At 44.0% G+C, this 16,387-nt stretch overlaps 1 protein-coding gene across 1 annotated transcript in view; it reads right to left on the bottom strand.

The window, feature by feature from the left end:
* Positions 1–16,387, bottom strand: part of NDUFAF5 (NADH:ubiquinone oxidoreductase complex assembly factor 5) — a 534,186-nt gene that overhangs the window by 393,012 nt on the left and 124,787 nt on the right. Inside the window, exon 3 of the mRNA XM_069608340.1 lies at positions 16,324–16,387. Coding sequence (XP_069464441.1) covers positions 16,324–16,387 — 64 coding nt within the window. The remainder of the gene's footprint in view (positions 1–16,323) is intronic.

Below are 16,387 nucleotides of genomic sequence, written 5' to 3'. Positions count from 1 at the left end.
TTCTAGGTATATCTGCCATGTGGGAGGTATGGGTTCCAGTGTCATTTAGGGATGCTTTCTTCTTAGCAATTTTCGTTTGAAGAGTTGTGATTTTATTAGCTAGAGCATTTTGGATGCTAGTGCACCATTGTTTGTCCCTAGGGGCATTATCTGTGGGTGTGATTGGGTTTTCCATTTCTCGGAGGATGGAGAAGAGTTCTTTGGAGTTAGAGTTAGCTTTGCTAATTCTCTCATTGAATGTATTCTTTTTGGTTTGGATTATTTCCTTCTTATATTTGTTGGCCAAATTGTCAAGTGAGGTTTTATTCTCAACTGAGTGTGTATGCCTCCAGATAGCTTGGAGTTTGCGTTTTTGGATCCGTAATTCCTTGAGGTAGGGGGTGAACCAGGTGTTAAGATGAGATTCTTGTTTGCTTTTGCGCAGTTTAATAGGGGCAATAGTATCCAGGGCCTTTGACATAGTGTTGTTGAATGTCTCAACTAGCATGTTAGGGTCAGAATTGATGGCGCTAGCGGAGAGGGCAGGTAGGAGGAGAGGAAGTAGTTTATCAGCTGTGATTTATTTTTTGCTTCTAGTAGGCCTAGGCGGAGATGAAGTAAGCTTGTCCAATTTGGGAGGCTCTATGGTAGATGAGAAACAAATAAGGTGGTGGTCAGTCCACGTTTGTGGTAAAATGTTGGATATGGTCATGGCGCAGTTTCGGTTAGCTATCCAATCTAGTGTCCGTCCTTTTGTGTGTGTAGGGGCTAAAACTTGTTGGGTAAGGCCATGATCGATTAGGATTGATTGGATGGAGTGGGCCTGTTTGTCTGTGTAGTCATTAAATCCCAGGTTAAAGTCACCTAGTAACAGGAGCTGAGTGGAATCTTTGATGATATTCGAGAGGAGGCTAGATAGGTCTTCCTCAAAGTTACCTAATGGGCCTGGTGGTCTATACACCAGAAGGACAGTTAATGTACTGTTATTAGAGATGGGTATTTTAGCAGAAAGAAGTTCACAGAATGTGATGGCTGGGTGTGGGGTGCGCCTTACAGCTAGTTTCGTTTTGGCAATAATGGCCAGGCCACCTCCCCTAGAGTTGATCGACTCTTAGTATATCGTAGCCGTCTGGTATGGCAATCATAAGTGCAGGGCCCGCAGCATCATGGAGCCAGGTCTCAGTAATGGCTAGTAGCTCTAAATTGTTCATGGCTAGTATATCGGCAATTTCCGTATTGTGGGCTATGAGGGACCTTGCATTGATGAGGGCTCCTGATAGGGTAGGAGTTGTGATTATTTTTTGAGTGGGTCTGGGACTAGGGAGATTGGGTCTCTTCTGGTTGTGGAGGAAGTTAGTATGTGTTGTTGGGCGTCTTTCTGCAGCTAGGGCAGGAGGGTTGGAGTCAGAGGCAGTTGGAGTTAGTCTGGACCCAGGTTGTCTAGTTCTTTTGTTTTTTAGGTCGTATAACCGTGGTAATCTCGCTCTGAGTTGCATATTTCTCTCTTGAGGGTTACAAGGTATGGCGTTAGCGTAGGCCATTGTTATGATGGTGATGAGAATGGTCCACAGTAGGGAACAGAGTATGAGTGTACGGTAAGTCTTAGTAGAGCACATGTTAAGGGACAGGTAGCAGTAGCGCCAAGGTACGGCAGTCCCAGCAATTACTAAAATGCAATGAACAGGAGGGGCACCTAAGTGCAGTAATCCCAGTACTGGCTAAAATGCAATGAACAGGGGAGGCACCTAAGTGCAGTAATCCCAACAATGACTGAAATGCAGTGACTAAAGTGACCCAGCAATGACTAAAATGCAGTGACTAAAGTGACCCAGCAATGATTAAAATGCAGTGACTAAAGTGACCCAGCAATGACTAAAATGCAGTGAACAGGGGAGGCACCTGAGTGCAGCAGTCCCAACAATGACTAAAATGCAATGATTAAAATGACCCAGCAATGACTAAGATGCAGTGAACAGGGGAGGCACCTAAGTGCAGCAGTCCCAACAATGACTAAAATGCAGTGATTAAAGTGACCCAGCAATGACTAAAATGCAGTGACTAAAGTGACCCAGCAATGACTAAAATGCAGTGAACAGGGGAGGCACCTGAGTGCAGCAGTCCCAACAATGACTAAAATGCAGTGATTAAAGTGACCGAGCAATGACTAAAATGCAGTGAACAGGGGAGGCACCCGAGTGCAGCAGTCCCAACAATGACTAAAATGCAGTGATTAAAGTGACCCAGCAATGACTAAAAGCGTAATAAGATTACATTGCGGCAGGGCAGGTGCATGTATAGGCCGGGAAGTAAATAGGCGCCTGGTCAGCAGACCAGGCAAACTGCTAAGTATCATAGGAAGTTTATTGATACAACCCGGTGGGCCCTCGGTACCCAGCACAAACTGTGCCTAATCAGGGGGAAGGTGCAAAAGTTTGAGTACAGTGATCAGTAGGGGGTTTAGGTCATAGCCTGTGTCTGATGAGGGGAACAGAGTACTCACATGGATCCATGTCCGAGTGATGCAGTGGCAGAGATTTAGGCTGACGGCACGTACGGCCGCGGACAGGCGCAGACAGACCCTTTAGCGCGAACTTCCGCACAGCGGCTTCTGCCTAGCGGTGGGGGCGGGTGCAGGATAAGGGGCCAGGCAGCCAATCAGGGCGTCCGCAGGTCATGCACCTTTACAGTGTGCATCGGCCGGCGAACGATGTGGCGGCCATTGACCGCATTGAGTAAAATGGGCGCGAGATGCGCCTCAGGATGCCTTCGTCGTCAGGATCCCTCAGGGAAGGGCAGGTGCTGCCGAATGTGCCCAGTGCACATTGTCGAGAAAAATGCAACCAGCGGGATGCTGTTTGCAGGCCACAGCGTGGCCTCAAATCTCGATGGCTCCGTCCTGGGGGAGAGGGAGAGGGGGCTCCTGCCCGCTCCTCTCATCGGGTCAGCTTAGAGTTTCAGCGGGTGTATTGATGGGAGCCGCCATGAATTGGGAAGAGAGCTGAGGAGCCATGGCTGCCCAGGACCAGCTGGAAGAAACAAGAATGAAGAGACGCTGAGGTCTGTGTGAAGAAACACCCGGGCGATGCGTGGCTAACGACTCATGTTTCCAGCAAAGAAGAGAAGTCCAAAGAAGGGAGCCGGGAGGCGTGCTGTTCCCTTGTTACATTGCTGAAACAAAATGCTCATTCCCCTGGACCATGACCGGAGCCTGGGAGTGTCTGAGGGGCAGGTGGGGAGACCCCGATCTCAGATAGCAAAGACATTACCACATAAACGAAGCAATCAGCAAAGAGAGTGAATTGGGAGGATAGCTGAGGAGCCATGGGTGCCCAGGACCAGCTGGAAGAAACAAGAATGCAGAGAGGCTGAGGTCTGTGTGAGAAAACACCCGGGAGAAGCGTGGCTAACGACCCATGTTTCCAGCAAAGAAGAGAGGTCCAAAGAAGGGAGGCATGCTGATTCCTTGTTACATTGCTGAAACAAAATGCTCATTCCCCTGGGCCATGACAGGAGCCTGGGAGTGTCTGAGGGGCAGGTGGGGAGACCCGGATCTCAGATAGCAAAGACATTAACACAAGAACGAAGTAAACACCACGGGTGAGTGAAGCACAGCGTGAGCCCGGTGTGTAGTGAAGTTAGTGAGCAAGATACAACGTTGCATCCCGAACGCGCAAAGCTAGAGACGCGCCGGTTGAAATTGACAAATGGGATTACAAGGATACATAGTGGCAGATGTGAGAAATCAAAGGGTGTCTCACCTACTAGTCCCCGGGGATCTCTCTCTCAGGTGGCTTGGGCACGGTCATTGCCTTTGGATCCAGACCCTGGGGATGGACCAGTGTAGGAGGAACACCTGGGGGGAAGGCTCTTTGGGGAATGGGGGTGAGATGACTGATGGTGAGATGCCGTATTCCCCCCTTTCCCATTCACATGACCCCTCCCATTTCATAGGATTCTCCGATGTCTGAACTCCCCCCTACTACTGGGCCGAGGAACAGGGCGACTCAGAGTAACAAGGCTAACCCATACATATCTCATTGGACAGGACCCACTAATCGGGTCAGGCAAAGTCAGGCACTTGACTTTAATCACATACATCTGATACCCATTAGCTCTCCCCACACAGATAAAAGGTGGAACATAGACACACACTGAGCAAGGTGGAACGTGAGAAACAGCAGAATTTCCTACTGGAGCAAAGCGACGGATAGAGGGACAAGAACCAAGGGTAACGGAACCCAGGAGTTCCCTGCAGGAGGTTGTTGTCTCCAAAGAAAAGAAAGAGAAGGCTGAATCCCAGACAAGAAGACTGCATTGTGTTTCAAAGGCACCCGCGACCCTCTCGGGTGAACGACACAGTTAGGGAGGCGAGGCCAAGCCTGTGGTATTAACCTTGACTCGTGAAGTAAAATGGCAAAGACAAGCAAGGCATGCACACAGCTTGTGAGTTGGCGAACAAGATGAAAGACCAGTGTGTGATAAAGAAAGATTGAAGTTGCAACAATATATCTTAAAATTGAAGGCTGCGTGCATGTAGATGAGATGCAAAGAAAGGCAGATCTGTAGAGAACTTTAAATAACCGATAACTGTGAAGCCAGTGATACTTAGTAGCAGAGTGGTCTGACGAAAGGAAGTAGCCCACTCGAAAGTCTCAGCAAAAGGTGAAATGTTTAATTAGAAATAGCCTTTCCTGTTTTCAGTGAAATCCGATAAACACTGGAAAAACACCCCAGGAAGAAAAAGCGTCTCCTAGGTTTAAACTGAAAAATACTGTTTCCCCTATCCCAGTGGTACCTTGGTCTGAGCAGGAATGGGACGAAGTTTGGTGGTGAAGGGCTGGCTGGAGAGGAGGCTTGGCAGACAATAGGAAAAGGGCGCTATTCCCCGCATGTATGCTTGTTTGCTTTCTCCCATTGCTTCCCCTCCTCTCCCCTGACCTTATTCAAAAACACTGCACAGTAAATGTTACGTTGTTTTCTTTGTAAAACAAAATATTTGTATTTGTATGTGGTCAGAGCTATTTTGAGGAATTGTAGACAAATTGTAGCCATTTTTGTGGTTGCTGTTTCGCATCTTAAAATTGGTTAAAATTCCTCAAAATTACACTGACAAATATTTGTATTTACAAAAAATTGTTTTACATGGATTTTTCAGCGTCTGGGGCCACACACAGATCCTCTGCGTATGTGTATCTGTCTGGAGGAGAGCTGAAAAGTTTCAGCTCCGGTCTGCTTTAAAAGAAAAGCTATGTGAGGCTTCCATGTACGATGCTCACGTGAGGCCACAGTGTCACGGTCACCTCCCAACTTCATGTGGCTCTCTAGAGCACCCTCACACAGTGGCCCATCAGAAGCTGCAGGCCCCTTAATTGCTGCTTGGCACTTTCTTTCTTCAAGGAGAGTTTTCAAATTAGGAACGATTTATGAATGCTTGCTCCTTTAAGGGACCATTGTTTTGGACAAGACGCTCTAACCTTTCTGTGTGAAGAAATGCAAATGGAAATTTCATTCTGAAAGCACATGGAGAGCACAAGTTAGTTGCCTAAATCTACTAACTACATTATTTTCAGATGTTCATATTTAACACCAAAATGTGTTTATTTTTGTTAGACTGTAATATTTTCATCAGACCACAGAGGAACCCTGAATTTGTCAAACACAAACAGTTAACCCTTTCACACATTACATTTTGTTATGAGCCTTTCAAAACCCAAAGGCCATTGTTTGCCTTTTGCTGAGTTATTTTCCCTGATTGTGGCTGCTTTTCAGGGAACAAGTAAAGGATACATGTGGGTAGACAGTGTAACAGTGTAAGAGGGGGGACGCAACCCATTGTATTTTTTTTAGGTTGGCAAGCTTGCTCAAGTATTTGGCTGCCAGGATTTTACCCAGGTTGTCATATTCCCAGTGCAGACGCATACTCACAAGAAAACAAGCTATTGGATTTTTGTTTTCCAGGGAATATTGCACTACAGATTGTTGGGTTTAAAAGGTAAGTACCTTTGCCAGCATATTTATTGGAACATTTCCTCTCTCATGTTGTTTTTCTGGTGTTCATTAATTTGTTTTTATAGTCCAATGCTTTTTTGTCTTGCCCACTTTCTTCTAAGGGGATGGTCAATTGAACTATATTTGCATAATTCACTTTAAGATATGTTCACTTACTGTGCGTATATTCATGGGTGCCAGCTTTTTGATTTTGGTTATGGGGACAAAGGTACCCACAAAGGGTGAAGCGACAGAGCTGTGCTCATCCCCAGTCAAAACAACATATTTTACAGCACATGTTCAGCAGGAATAGGAAAAAAAGCCATATGAATTACAGGAAGGTATAAACATATAACATCTCAGCAACAATCATCTAACCTGATGAGTTTCCTTTGCAACATTGTGATATATGATCCCCTGATATTTCCACACTGGGCAAACAGTTTAGACTTGTTCACCCCCCCCCCACCCCCCAGTGGAGCCTCCGGGGGTACATTATTGAGACTCCCTTTTCATTTTGTAGTGAGGAGCACTTCATAAACAGTTATTATCTGCTTGGAGTTTATTTCGTTGACAGTCAAAATTATCCTTATCCCCACCAAGGTGAGTGCTCTCTGGCAAATCTTTTTGTCACACTATGCCTTATCTGCTCAAATTAGAAGTTTCTACAATGCGAAGGTCATTTTCACAAATCAAAGTCTTCATGGGAAGAACAGAAAGGGCAAAGAGTTCCTGAAAATGAATTGCATGATTTAGTACAATAATTTTGACTTGTAGAAATGTTAGATATTACTGGATTAACACATTCATCTTTATTCGCCTAAAAGTGTTGAATAATATTGTGCTCTGAGAGACATTACCCTACTTATGCACAAAATGAAACAATAAAATAATATTTGTATGTTTACACTGGAAAAAACAGTTATCCGTAATTTTTTGAAGCGAGCAAATGGGAAAACACTGATAAGCACATATAAAGCAACAAAGTGAATGAACTTTAAAAAGTGTGATGATGATCAAGATTGACCCCAAGAAAAGGGGAAGTGAAAAGTGAATATTGAACTATTGTGCATATGATACTGAACTACATAGACCAAGAAGCATTGGGGCAGATAACACAAGAGTACGAGTTGAAAGGAAAGGTGAAGTGGTCCTGCTGAGGTCTATAGTAAAAGACTTGACATTCGAAAGTCTTCGACATCAGGAAAAGGTCTGAGCCTGACTGATGGAGTCTGAAGTGTGATAGGTTAGGGGAAGGGAACCCCTAACAAATGCGAATAAAGCTTGGGGAAGGGAACCTCTACAAGTGCTGTGTTTTGAGAGGTCCGAGCCCGAAGGAGGGAGACCTCTGTGTTCTTTTGCTTTAAGAGGTCTGAGCCAGAGTGAGGGAGGCCTGTATGAACCTTTGGTTGAACTGGAAACCCTTTTGGTGTGTTGTGAAAGAACTTTTGGAATGTTGGAAAAGTGACTTTAAAGTGAAAGGCTATGCGGGCCTCAATCCATGTTTTGAACTGCTCTATTCTGGGAAACTGAGCCAGAGTGTGTCATCCTGTCGACGGGGACCGCCTTACTCCATGCTGTCCAACGTGCGGAGGAGAGCGGACTCAGATACTTTGTTTATTTATATTCTAACAGACTTTTCTTTGCATACATATTCCCATTACACACTTTTTGTTTAAGAGATAAGGCAGGCATTAGGTTTTGTTAGTATAGGCCATTTTGATTTGACAGAGACTGACTAGCACTGTGTTTTCCTTATTATTTGATGGTAGAGACTACTCCCATCTTCGCTATACAGCCAAATAGGAGTTTTTTCCAAACCCAGAGGATTGAATAAAGGTTTTACAAACTGTACATTTTGTGTCAGTGTCATACTTGTGATACCATGCCTCCTTTACACAGAGTGATTGTGTGTATGATTACACATTCTCATAAGACTCTGTGTAAAGAAAGGAAGTGTCTGCAAAGAGGGCAGCTGTGCACAGACATGAAAAGTGAGCGAAATTGAAAGCTGAAAACGGAAGAGCTGTGTGAGAAATGAAGTGGGTGCAAAATTCACAAAATTGATAGAAAAGTATTGACGTCAAACAAAGAGTGTTGTAAAAGCACTGGGGTGGCCACCAGGTGGGAGATTGATCCGGGTTGGCTGCAGAGACCCCAGTATAAGGGAAAAGAGAACTCTATTAAGGATAAGGCACCTGGTTGCACAACCTGTAATGGGTGGACCGTGCAGTCTGACAACTGCGCCACGACTAAGGGAGCCCGGTTGAAACCAAGGAGCTGCATGATCAAATAAAGGAAAAGCAAAAAAGGACTTGGTTCAGAATGGGGAAGGGAGTCCCAAAAGAAGCCAAGTGAACTGTGATGTTAACAAGCAGAACTTTTATAAGTTGAACTTTTTGTGTTAAAGGAAATACAATTAAACCAGTTGAACAGGGGTAACCACGAGGATCTAAGCTTGGGCGAGGGAAGCCCAAGAGAGCCATTGAAAAAGGGCTTCTGGGCTCATGGAAAGGAAACCCAGAGAAGCCTAAAGAACTGACCAGGAAAAGGTACAGTGAACTTCTTTTGTCAAGTGAACTTTTTGCCAAGTGAACCTTTCTTTTCTTTGCAGAGTGAAACCTGAGAGACTTGTGGAACCTTAAAATCCTGAGTGCCTTAAACTTGGAGAAGGGAGCTGCAGAAAGGCTCCATTGTCAAATTAACTTTACTTTGAACACTATTGAGTTGGCCAAATCCCATTTACCCTATTATTCTGTAGCAGTGAGGACAAGCATAGGTTTTGACACAGACAGTATTTTGTTTTGGACGGACAGACTTCGACTTCCCTTAGTTTTATTTCTGTTAAGGAACATTCCCATCTTAGAGTTAGGGCAAGTTAGGCATTATACCATCCTGACCATTGAGAATAAAGGTTTTCAAACTATGTTTCACTTGTCTGTGTCGTCTCATGATACCATGCCTGTCTCACAGAATCGTTCAAGGCGTATATCCGTGGCATCGCAATGTCCACTGAGTTTGCGGTCCTCAAAGCGGTCAGACAGAATATTAGGAATAGCGAAGTAACTCCCCACCAACTGGAGCAGCAACACTCTGCTCACCGTTCCTCTGCCACGCTTTTGCAGGTGAAGGAAGCGTTGGATAATTTTAGGGATAATGAGCAGAGGGAACAGAAATTTCTGGATGCCCTGGCGGCGGCAAGGAAATACAGGGAGGGGGAACGGCCAAGTAGGTTGCTGGCTCGCAGAGTTTGCCAGGCGAGCGGTAGTTGCTGCATACCGCACATCAGGGACAAATCGGGTGCTCTAGTACATACACTGTCCAAGGTAAATAACGTGTTTGAAGTCTTCTACTTAGATATATACGCCAATAGACGCATGCTCTGATGAGAATACTGACAGATTCTTGGGGATCTCCCACTCACAGAATTGTCACACGAAGCTAGCGAGCAGCTACATCTCCCCATCTCCTTGGAAGATATTGCCCGGGCAAACGATGATTTGCCTGGTGGGAAGGCCCCGGGCCCTGTCGGCCTCACTGCCAAATTTTATATACATTTTAAAAGACTTCTGTGGTGCCCTATCTTCACAAAGTATGGACCTAAGCCCTTGAGCTACACATGCTGTCCTCTTCCATGAGAGGCGGTTATCACGATGCTGCTAAAGCCAGACAAGCCTGCCGACCAATCCGGCTCCTACCGCCCTTTATTTTTCATCAATTCAGATGTGAGGGTCTTTGCTAAGATTTTGGAATCTCGCCTAACTCCATATATGCATTATATCATTCACCCTGACTAAGCGGGTTTCATACCTGGGCGCTGCACTGTGCTCAACTTGCGCCGCCTTTTGAACATTCTTGCACAGATAGGCCAGGAGGTCCAGGCTGTGGTCGCTATGCTTGGCGTTTTATGTTCAGGGTGGTGGAAAAATTCAAATTTAGCCCCAACTTTATGGCATATGTGTGGCTACTTTACACATCACCAATCGCAAGCATTTGCTCTAAAGGGATTCTATCGGCTATGTTTGCATAGCCTAGGGCACACGCTAAGGGTGCCCGCTGTCACCACTGCTATTTGCAATAGATATAGAGGTGCTGGCTGATCTCATTTGACTCAAGCATAGGCACAGAGGTATCCGAATGATTGGTGAGCCTGAAGTAATCTCTCTTTAAGGTGTTGATGCTATAGTGTATGTTAGGAACCCGCAGATTCACCTGGGTCCGATCATGTGAGACGTCCTCAATTTTGGGGAACTTTCCGGTCTCAAAGTAAACTGCACCAAGTCAGTGTCTAACCCATGAAAATTTCTTGGCTTCACATGGGCTCTGACCGAAATGCGATATATGAGGATCACTGCAAGAAGGCGTCCCACCACTTTGCTTGATTGCAATGACCCCAAATACTATGTACATCGCACTCCTTAGCTTGTGGCCTGGGTGCGTCTGCCACTGATCATTGCAGGTAAAATTACTCTTATTAAAATGGTAGTCCTCCCAAAACTTCTCTACCTTTTTCAAAATATACCGGTATGGCCCGGCATGACTTTCTTTAAAGACCTGGAGGTCACCAACAATGCTTTTGTGTGACACTTTGGCGCGGTGTACCTCAAGTGTGATAACTTGACCAGTTCTAATGGGCGAGGGGGATTTGCTGACCCAGATTTCAAGTTGTACTGGCTGGTGGCATAGGCGCAGTATGCTGCTTCTTGGTTCACGTGGGACACACTCATTCCACATGTGAAACTCAAAACGATACTCAGAGGAAGAGATAGATCTCAGATCCCTAGTGTTGCCCCCCCACCTTCGCTGACTAATGCCCATTCGATCCTGCAAGTGACACAGCCTTGGCCGGGAGTAACATTTGAAAGTTCGTGGGTGTTTTCCACCCCTATCATAGCAACTACACTTTATGGAACTGTATTTCGAACTGTCCCAAGGTAGATGCTGGTACCTTGTGGCGATGAACTCCGTACGGGTGTGGCACCATGGGGAGCAAATTCCTGAATGGGAATTTCATGTCTGCCGAGGCTATCCCCACACTCACGCAGTATAAATCCTCGCAATGGCTTCAATAGATCAGTATTTGCAAAGCGTTTAAGGGGACGTGGGCGAGTTTCCCAGTTGAACCCGAGAATGACTCTTCACTTGGGTATATCATGGATGCACATGGATCTCAGGGTATGGTTTCGTCACTGTATAGGTTGGTCCAAGACCGAGCCCCATCACCCTTAGCCAAGCTTCGCTCCAAGTGGGCGTTAGACATGAGCCTAGACATCACAGACGAGAGCTGGGGCATTATGCGCGCACAGACCAGGGAAGTCTCATACAATTCCCGGTTCCATCTGATACAGCTGAAAGTGTTGTACAGATACCACTTCACTCTAGTCCGGCTTAAATTATTTTCCCAAGCAGGCGAAGGTGGATGCCCCAAGTGTGGCGAGAATAATGCTGGGTTTTTTCACATGGTGTGGGGCAGCCCTAGACTGGATGTGTATTTGAAAGAAGTGTGCAGTATACTGAATGACACGATCAGCAGGGGGTTGGATGCGACCCCTATGCAATGTTTGTTGCATGTATTTGAAAACCTAACAGGGCGTACACGCAGACTTGTATGTTTATTTCTATTGTTAGCAATGGGCTGCTTGCTGCTACGCTGGACCAAGCCCACTATACCTTCAATGGGTCAGTGAATGCGTGCCGTCACCTAGGCTAGTGACGCTGAAGACCAGTGGGCTTCTGTGCAACTGGTCGAGAATCTCCCGAAAGGCATATGGCAACTATTCAAAGCCTACCTCGCACAAACACTAGAGACTTCCCAGAAGGACTAAATATCAGTAAGCCCGGTCCCTGTGTTAAGCCAATCATGCATTGTCCATCAGAATCTGGTCCCATCTCGGAGTGTCACTGGTGTGGATACTAGCTTATGTTCCCACAGATGCATAGCCTGTTGTTCCACAGCTTTTTCTGTACCATGTATGATTGTTGCTAACTGATTTTACGTGTCCAGATTGAGTACTGCTTTGATCCAAGTGCTTTCATACAGAAAGTAACATTTTTTAAAAAGGGAATTCAGGAAATTTAGCAATCTGCTGTAGACAGAGGTCAAAACATGAACAAAATGTATTTTGCAAAGCCAGGCCCGGTGAACAAATTTGGCAATAAAATAAACTCCATTTAATTCTTGCGTGGACTTATAATAAGGTTGTGCCTGCGCGACACTATGAATGCTTGCTACATTGAATAATGAATTTTGGTTACGTGTTTCACAAAACCTTATAGCCATCGCAGAAGAGTCCTTCATTTTATATATAGTGCTCTTGCATAAGGAGGATGAATGATATCCAAATACCTTTCGTAACCACAGTTAATTTTACTAGAGAGATACTCGGGCCCATATCACAGTCTATTGCATGCCTCAGCCAAACGCTTTTTTGATCGAAGCTGGGCAGCACTCTTGACACTGGCAATGCTTACCCTATTGATGGATAGCGGGTTAGACCAATATAGGGGCCCATATCTAGTTCCTCAAGTAAGTTCTTAACATGCACCACTCATGGAAACCATCTCCAATCTAAAATGTGTCTGTATCTCCCCTCCTGAACCCTTCGTTCCCAAGATGCTCTCCTCTTATTGGTTTCGCAATTTTATTGGTCTAGATTGGGTGGTCATGGTTGCTCTGTTGCAGAAGCTCACTTATGGAAACAGCTGCCTGTGAGCTCCGCGCCACAGAGAATCATCATCTGTTTTGCCGTCTGCTAAAAACACATTTGTTTTAGGTTGTCCAGGGCTCGCAGATGTGTCAGCTTGGGTATATTTAGCGCCAAGTTTCCTTCAGGTGTAGGATGCACTCTAAAAATAACCCTAACATAACATAACATGCCCATAATCATCACATTCAAGAGAGAGAAAACATAACGAGAGTGAATGAGAATCATTACTGGAATGCTCATACTCATCACATGTGAAACAAAAGGGTTGACCCAACTAGGATGCAGCCGTCATGACATTTCAGTTATACCACATGACCCTGCGGCGACAGCTGGAGCACATCGGCATTCATGTACCTTGAATCTTGCTTACCGCCGGGAAGCACAAACCTGTGAAAAAAGTAAGTGATTTCTCTCCGCACTCTAGGTACCGGATAATATACCGGTCCGCTCACTCAAGCTGAGACTAATACTCCAGGTATATTGTTTTCTCTCCCCGTTTTTTCACAGACTGTCGTAGTTGCACACAGTATGATAGATCTCAAGAGCACGCCCTCGTGATTGGACATCTGTGGCCTGATAAGAAATGCATTGGCACGAGAACCAATTTGAATGATCAGATAGGCGCCCGATGTTGAAACATACTCACTAAAGCGTCCTTAGTATATCTGCATAAATCATTTCACGTCCCATTCTGTTGCAGCCTCATCACTAGAAGACACAGTGTGGTCTGGCTCGTGTACCGAAAATATTACATATCCTCTGGAACTCTAAAAGGTATGCACACATGGCCTTATCCTTTGGATATGCTCCATTTAAAAAGGGCACAGCGAATGATGAATTGTTTTGTTCCCTTTCCCCACACCCCGTCCACCCCTGTTCCCTTTTCCCCCTTTCTTTGTTAAAAATAAATATAACATGCTCGTGTTAACGTGGGCATGGCGGAGAACGCTATTAATAGCGTCAAGTATGTAAATGTGGAATAAGAACCATAAAACCAAATGTTTTGTTAATTTAAAAAAAATCAATAAGTAAAAATTAATATGTGAAAATAACAATGCCTGGTCGGTAAAAATGTGTAAAAAATCATGTATGCTCTTTCTGGTTTATTGCAGATATGCTGTGATAAAAATGCAATAGTGTCTGTACATCACATACCCTTAAAATCTTCGCTCAATGTGTCCTGAGGAAAGCCTTATACGAATGATACATGTTATGAACAACTGACAAAGACTAAATGTATGGTCAAGGATAAGTCTGGAAACAGACTAACCCCTGTCGACACAATCAATATGGGGATTCTCTTAAAATCAGATATGAAATGTATCGTCTGAAGTCACCCATTAGCTAGTAACACCACTTTAGCTATAGTGTATTCTGTGATACACTATTAGAATTTAAAGGTTACTATTGTTATACAACCAACTTTTGTCCTGTGTAATTCTGTGTCCAACAATCATGTTTTATGTTGTTTTTATGTACAACTGTGACCATCGGGTCGAAACAATTATTTTTTATGATGTATTATTAAATAAACCCTGATATATTTTTGTAACTCTGACCTCTCCATCTTTTTACATGTGCTAAAAAAGATGTGTGTTTAAACTTACTTGGGTTCTGACCAAGTTCCCCAGCCACCAGTGCTAACATCGGAAGGTAGCTCATTGGGTCAACCCCTTTGTTTCACATGTTACTTAGTCCTCTTCCCACGAGCCCCTAAACAAAAAAGCGGACACCTTCTTAGATGGCTCATTGAGTTTTTCCTCATACTCATCACAGTCAAGACAGAAAAAATATAACGAGTGAATAAGAATCATTGTTGGAATACTCATAGTCCAGTCAGCCTAGAAGGAAGTTTTGTACAGCTGGTAGAAAGAGAAGTGGAAGAGCTATATTGTGGGAATGACCCAATTCATAATAATTCATAGCAAGAAGGTCCAAGTGAAATAACAGAACAGGTCATTAGAAACCTGAGAACAAGCTGGAATTTTTAAAAATATATCCGAACAGAGAGAAAAGAGAAAATAGAGACTACGAAATATTTAGGAACATAAGAAATGTCCCAGAAGGAAAAGATAATTGTGGGATGAACTACCCAGGAGAGGAGAGCCGGATCCCCTACTGCAGAAGAAAACAAGAGAAGAAACAGAAGCACAAACCAATAATAAAGGAACTGTACAAACTGATAAAAATGATCACTAGAGATTATGTGAAGATCATCTATTGAAAAGTGGCTGAACGAAAGATAAGTCAACAAACCTCAAGAGAAGGGAGACATTCCCATGACTTTAAGTAGTTGAAAATAGTGATAGGGTCAGATAGGGTAGAGTCGGACGGTGGACGGTTTCATTCATAGACATTCACTGGTGACTGGCGAGCACCTTTGCTACTTTCGTTAGGTAGGGATGCCTTGTTGAATAGGGAAAGACAGGCTTTATTTATATTCTTTAATGAATATACAAGTGAAATGTCTATTCAGGGTCTATGTCCTTCTTCTGACCTAACACAGTTGTGCAACTCTTATCATTTATTGAAATTACCCTAATACTTGCAGGTGTTTTGTCCAAACCCTTCTTAGTAAAGCTCACTAATAAAGATTGCTTGTTGAACTACATTAAATCTGTATCATGTGTGTCATTCCGCATCCGCTTCTGTTTGGGGTGCTCAAGAAATAAATGAATAGCAATATTTCCACTCAGCCCTCTTCCATAGAGTAAGCTATGTCTGTCTAGCAAAAACCTGCCAAAAAACTGTGCTCAAGCTAAGAAACTGAAACTGGGCATATAACATGACAAAAGCATGCACAGAATAACAAAGACCGTGGGGCGTTGAATATGATAAAAAGGACTGAGCTCTATCCTCAAAAGTTCAACAATGACAAAGGCCTACCTCCACTCTTGTTTTTGTTAACAAATTGGATCTGCACATCACTGTTTAACATATGTATTTACTACGATTTTCTCCCTCTCGTCTTTCTGTGAATGCGATTTGGGATAATTCTCTTTTATGCTTCTCCTCTTGAGTTAAGACACATTTTGCACTGCAAAAATACCAAATTGTGACCTTGCTTAAAATGATGGTAATTAATGTGTTAATTTGATATTTTTCTATCGAGATGTTGACTGGAGGCCATGCATTTCAACATACTTGACAGCTTGGGGCTTGACAACCTGCATATCCTGGGTAGCAAATACATACTGTTTTAAAATATGCATACCCTTGCATTCTTCTTGTTCTGTGATTTTGAGCCTACAAATGCTTCATAATTGGGAGTTATTGGGCACAATCTCTTTTCTACTTATCACAAAGGAATGAATCCGCTTGCACCACGTTGTTTTTAGGGACCAGCACAGCTATGCAAAGAGAGTAGAACTGAATATCAGATTGATTGTTTTGATGTGCTTTTCTGGGCCCAATAATGAATTGTTTGCCTACTGTTGGCCCTTGCAAGCTCCAAACTATGGAAAGGATTGTGAAGGGTGTGCATTACAACTGATTCCAGTAGATCAGCAGAGGACCCACCATTTAGTCATGAATTGCATAAAAAGCGTTGATTATTTAAAAGAAAATATTCAATTAAACAAAAAAGTACTGGCCTTTAAGATGAATACATGTTTTATTCTCATTGTCCTCGTGATCATGAATACTCTACCTTGTTCAAATGCTGGGCTATGTAACCTCTTCCACAGCCTAAATCCAGAGCAAACGGAAATACC

Source organism: Ambystoma mexicanum, chromosome 4q (assembly GCF_040938575.1).
Source record: "Ambystoma mexicanum isolate Mex_15411 chromosome 4q, UKY_AmexF1_1, whole genome shotgun sequence".
Taxonomy (NCBI): Eukaryota; Metazoa; Chordata; class Amphibia; order Caudata; family Ambystomatidae; genus Ambystoma; species Ambystoma mexicanum.
The sequence above is the reverse complement of the archived record's forward strand: the minus strand, read 5'-3'. Positions and strand labels throughout refer to the sequence as shown.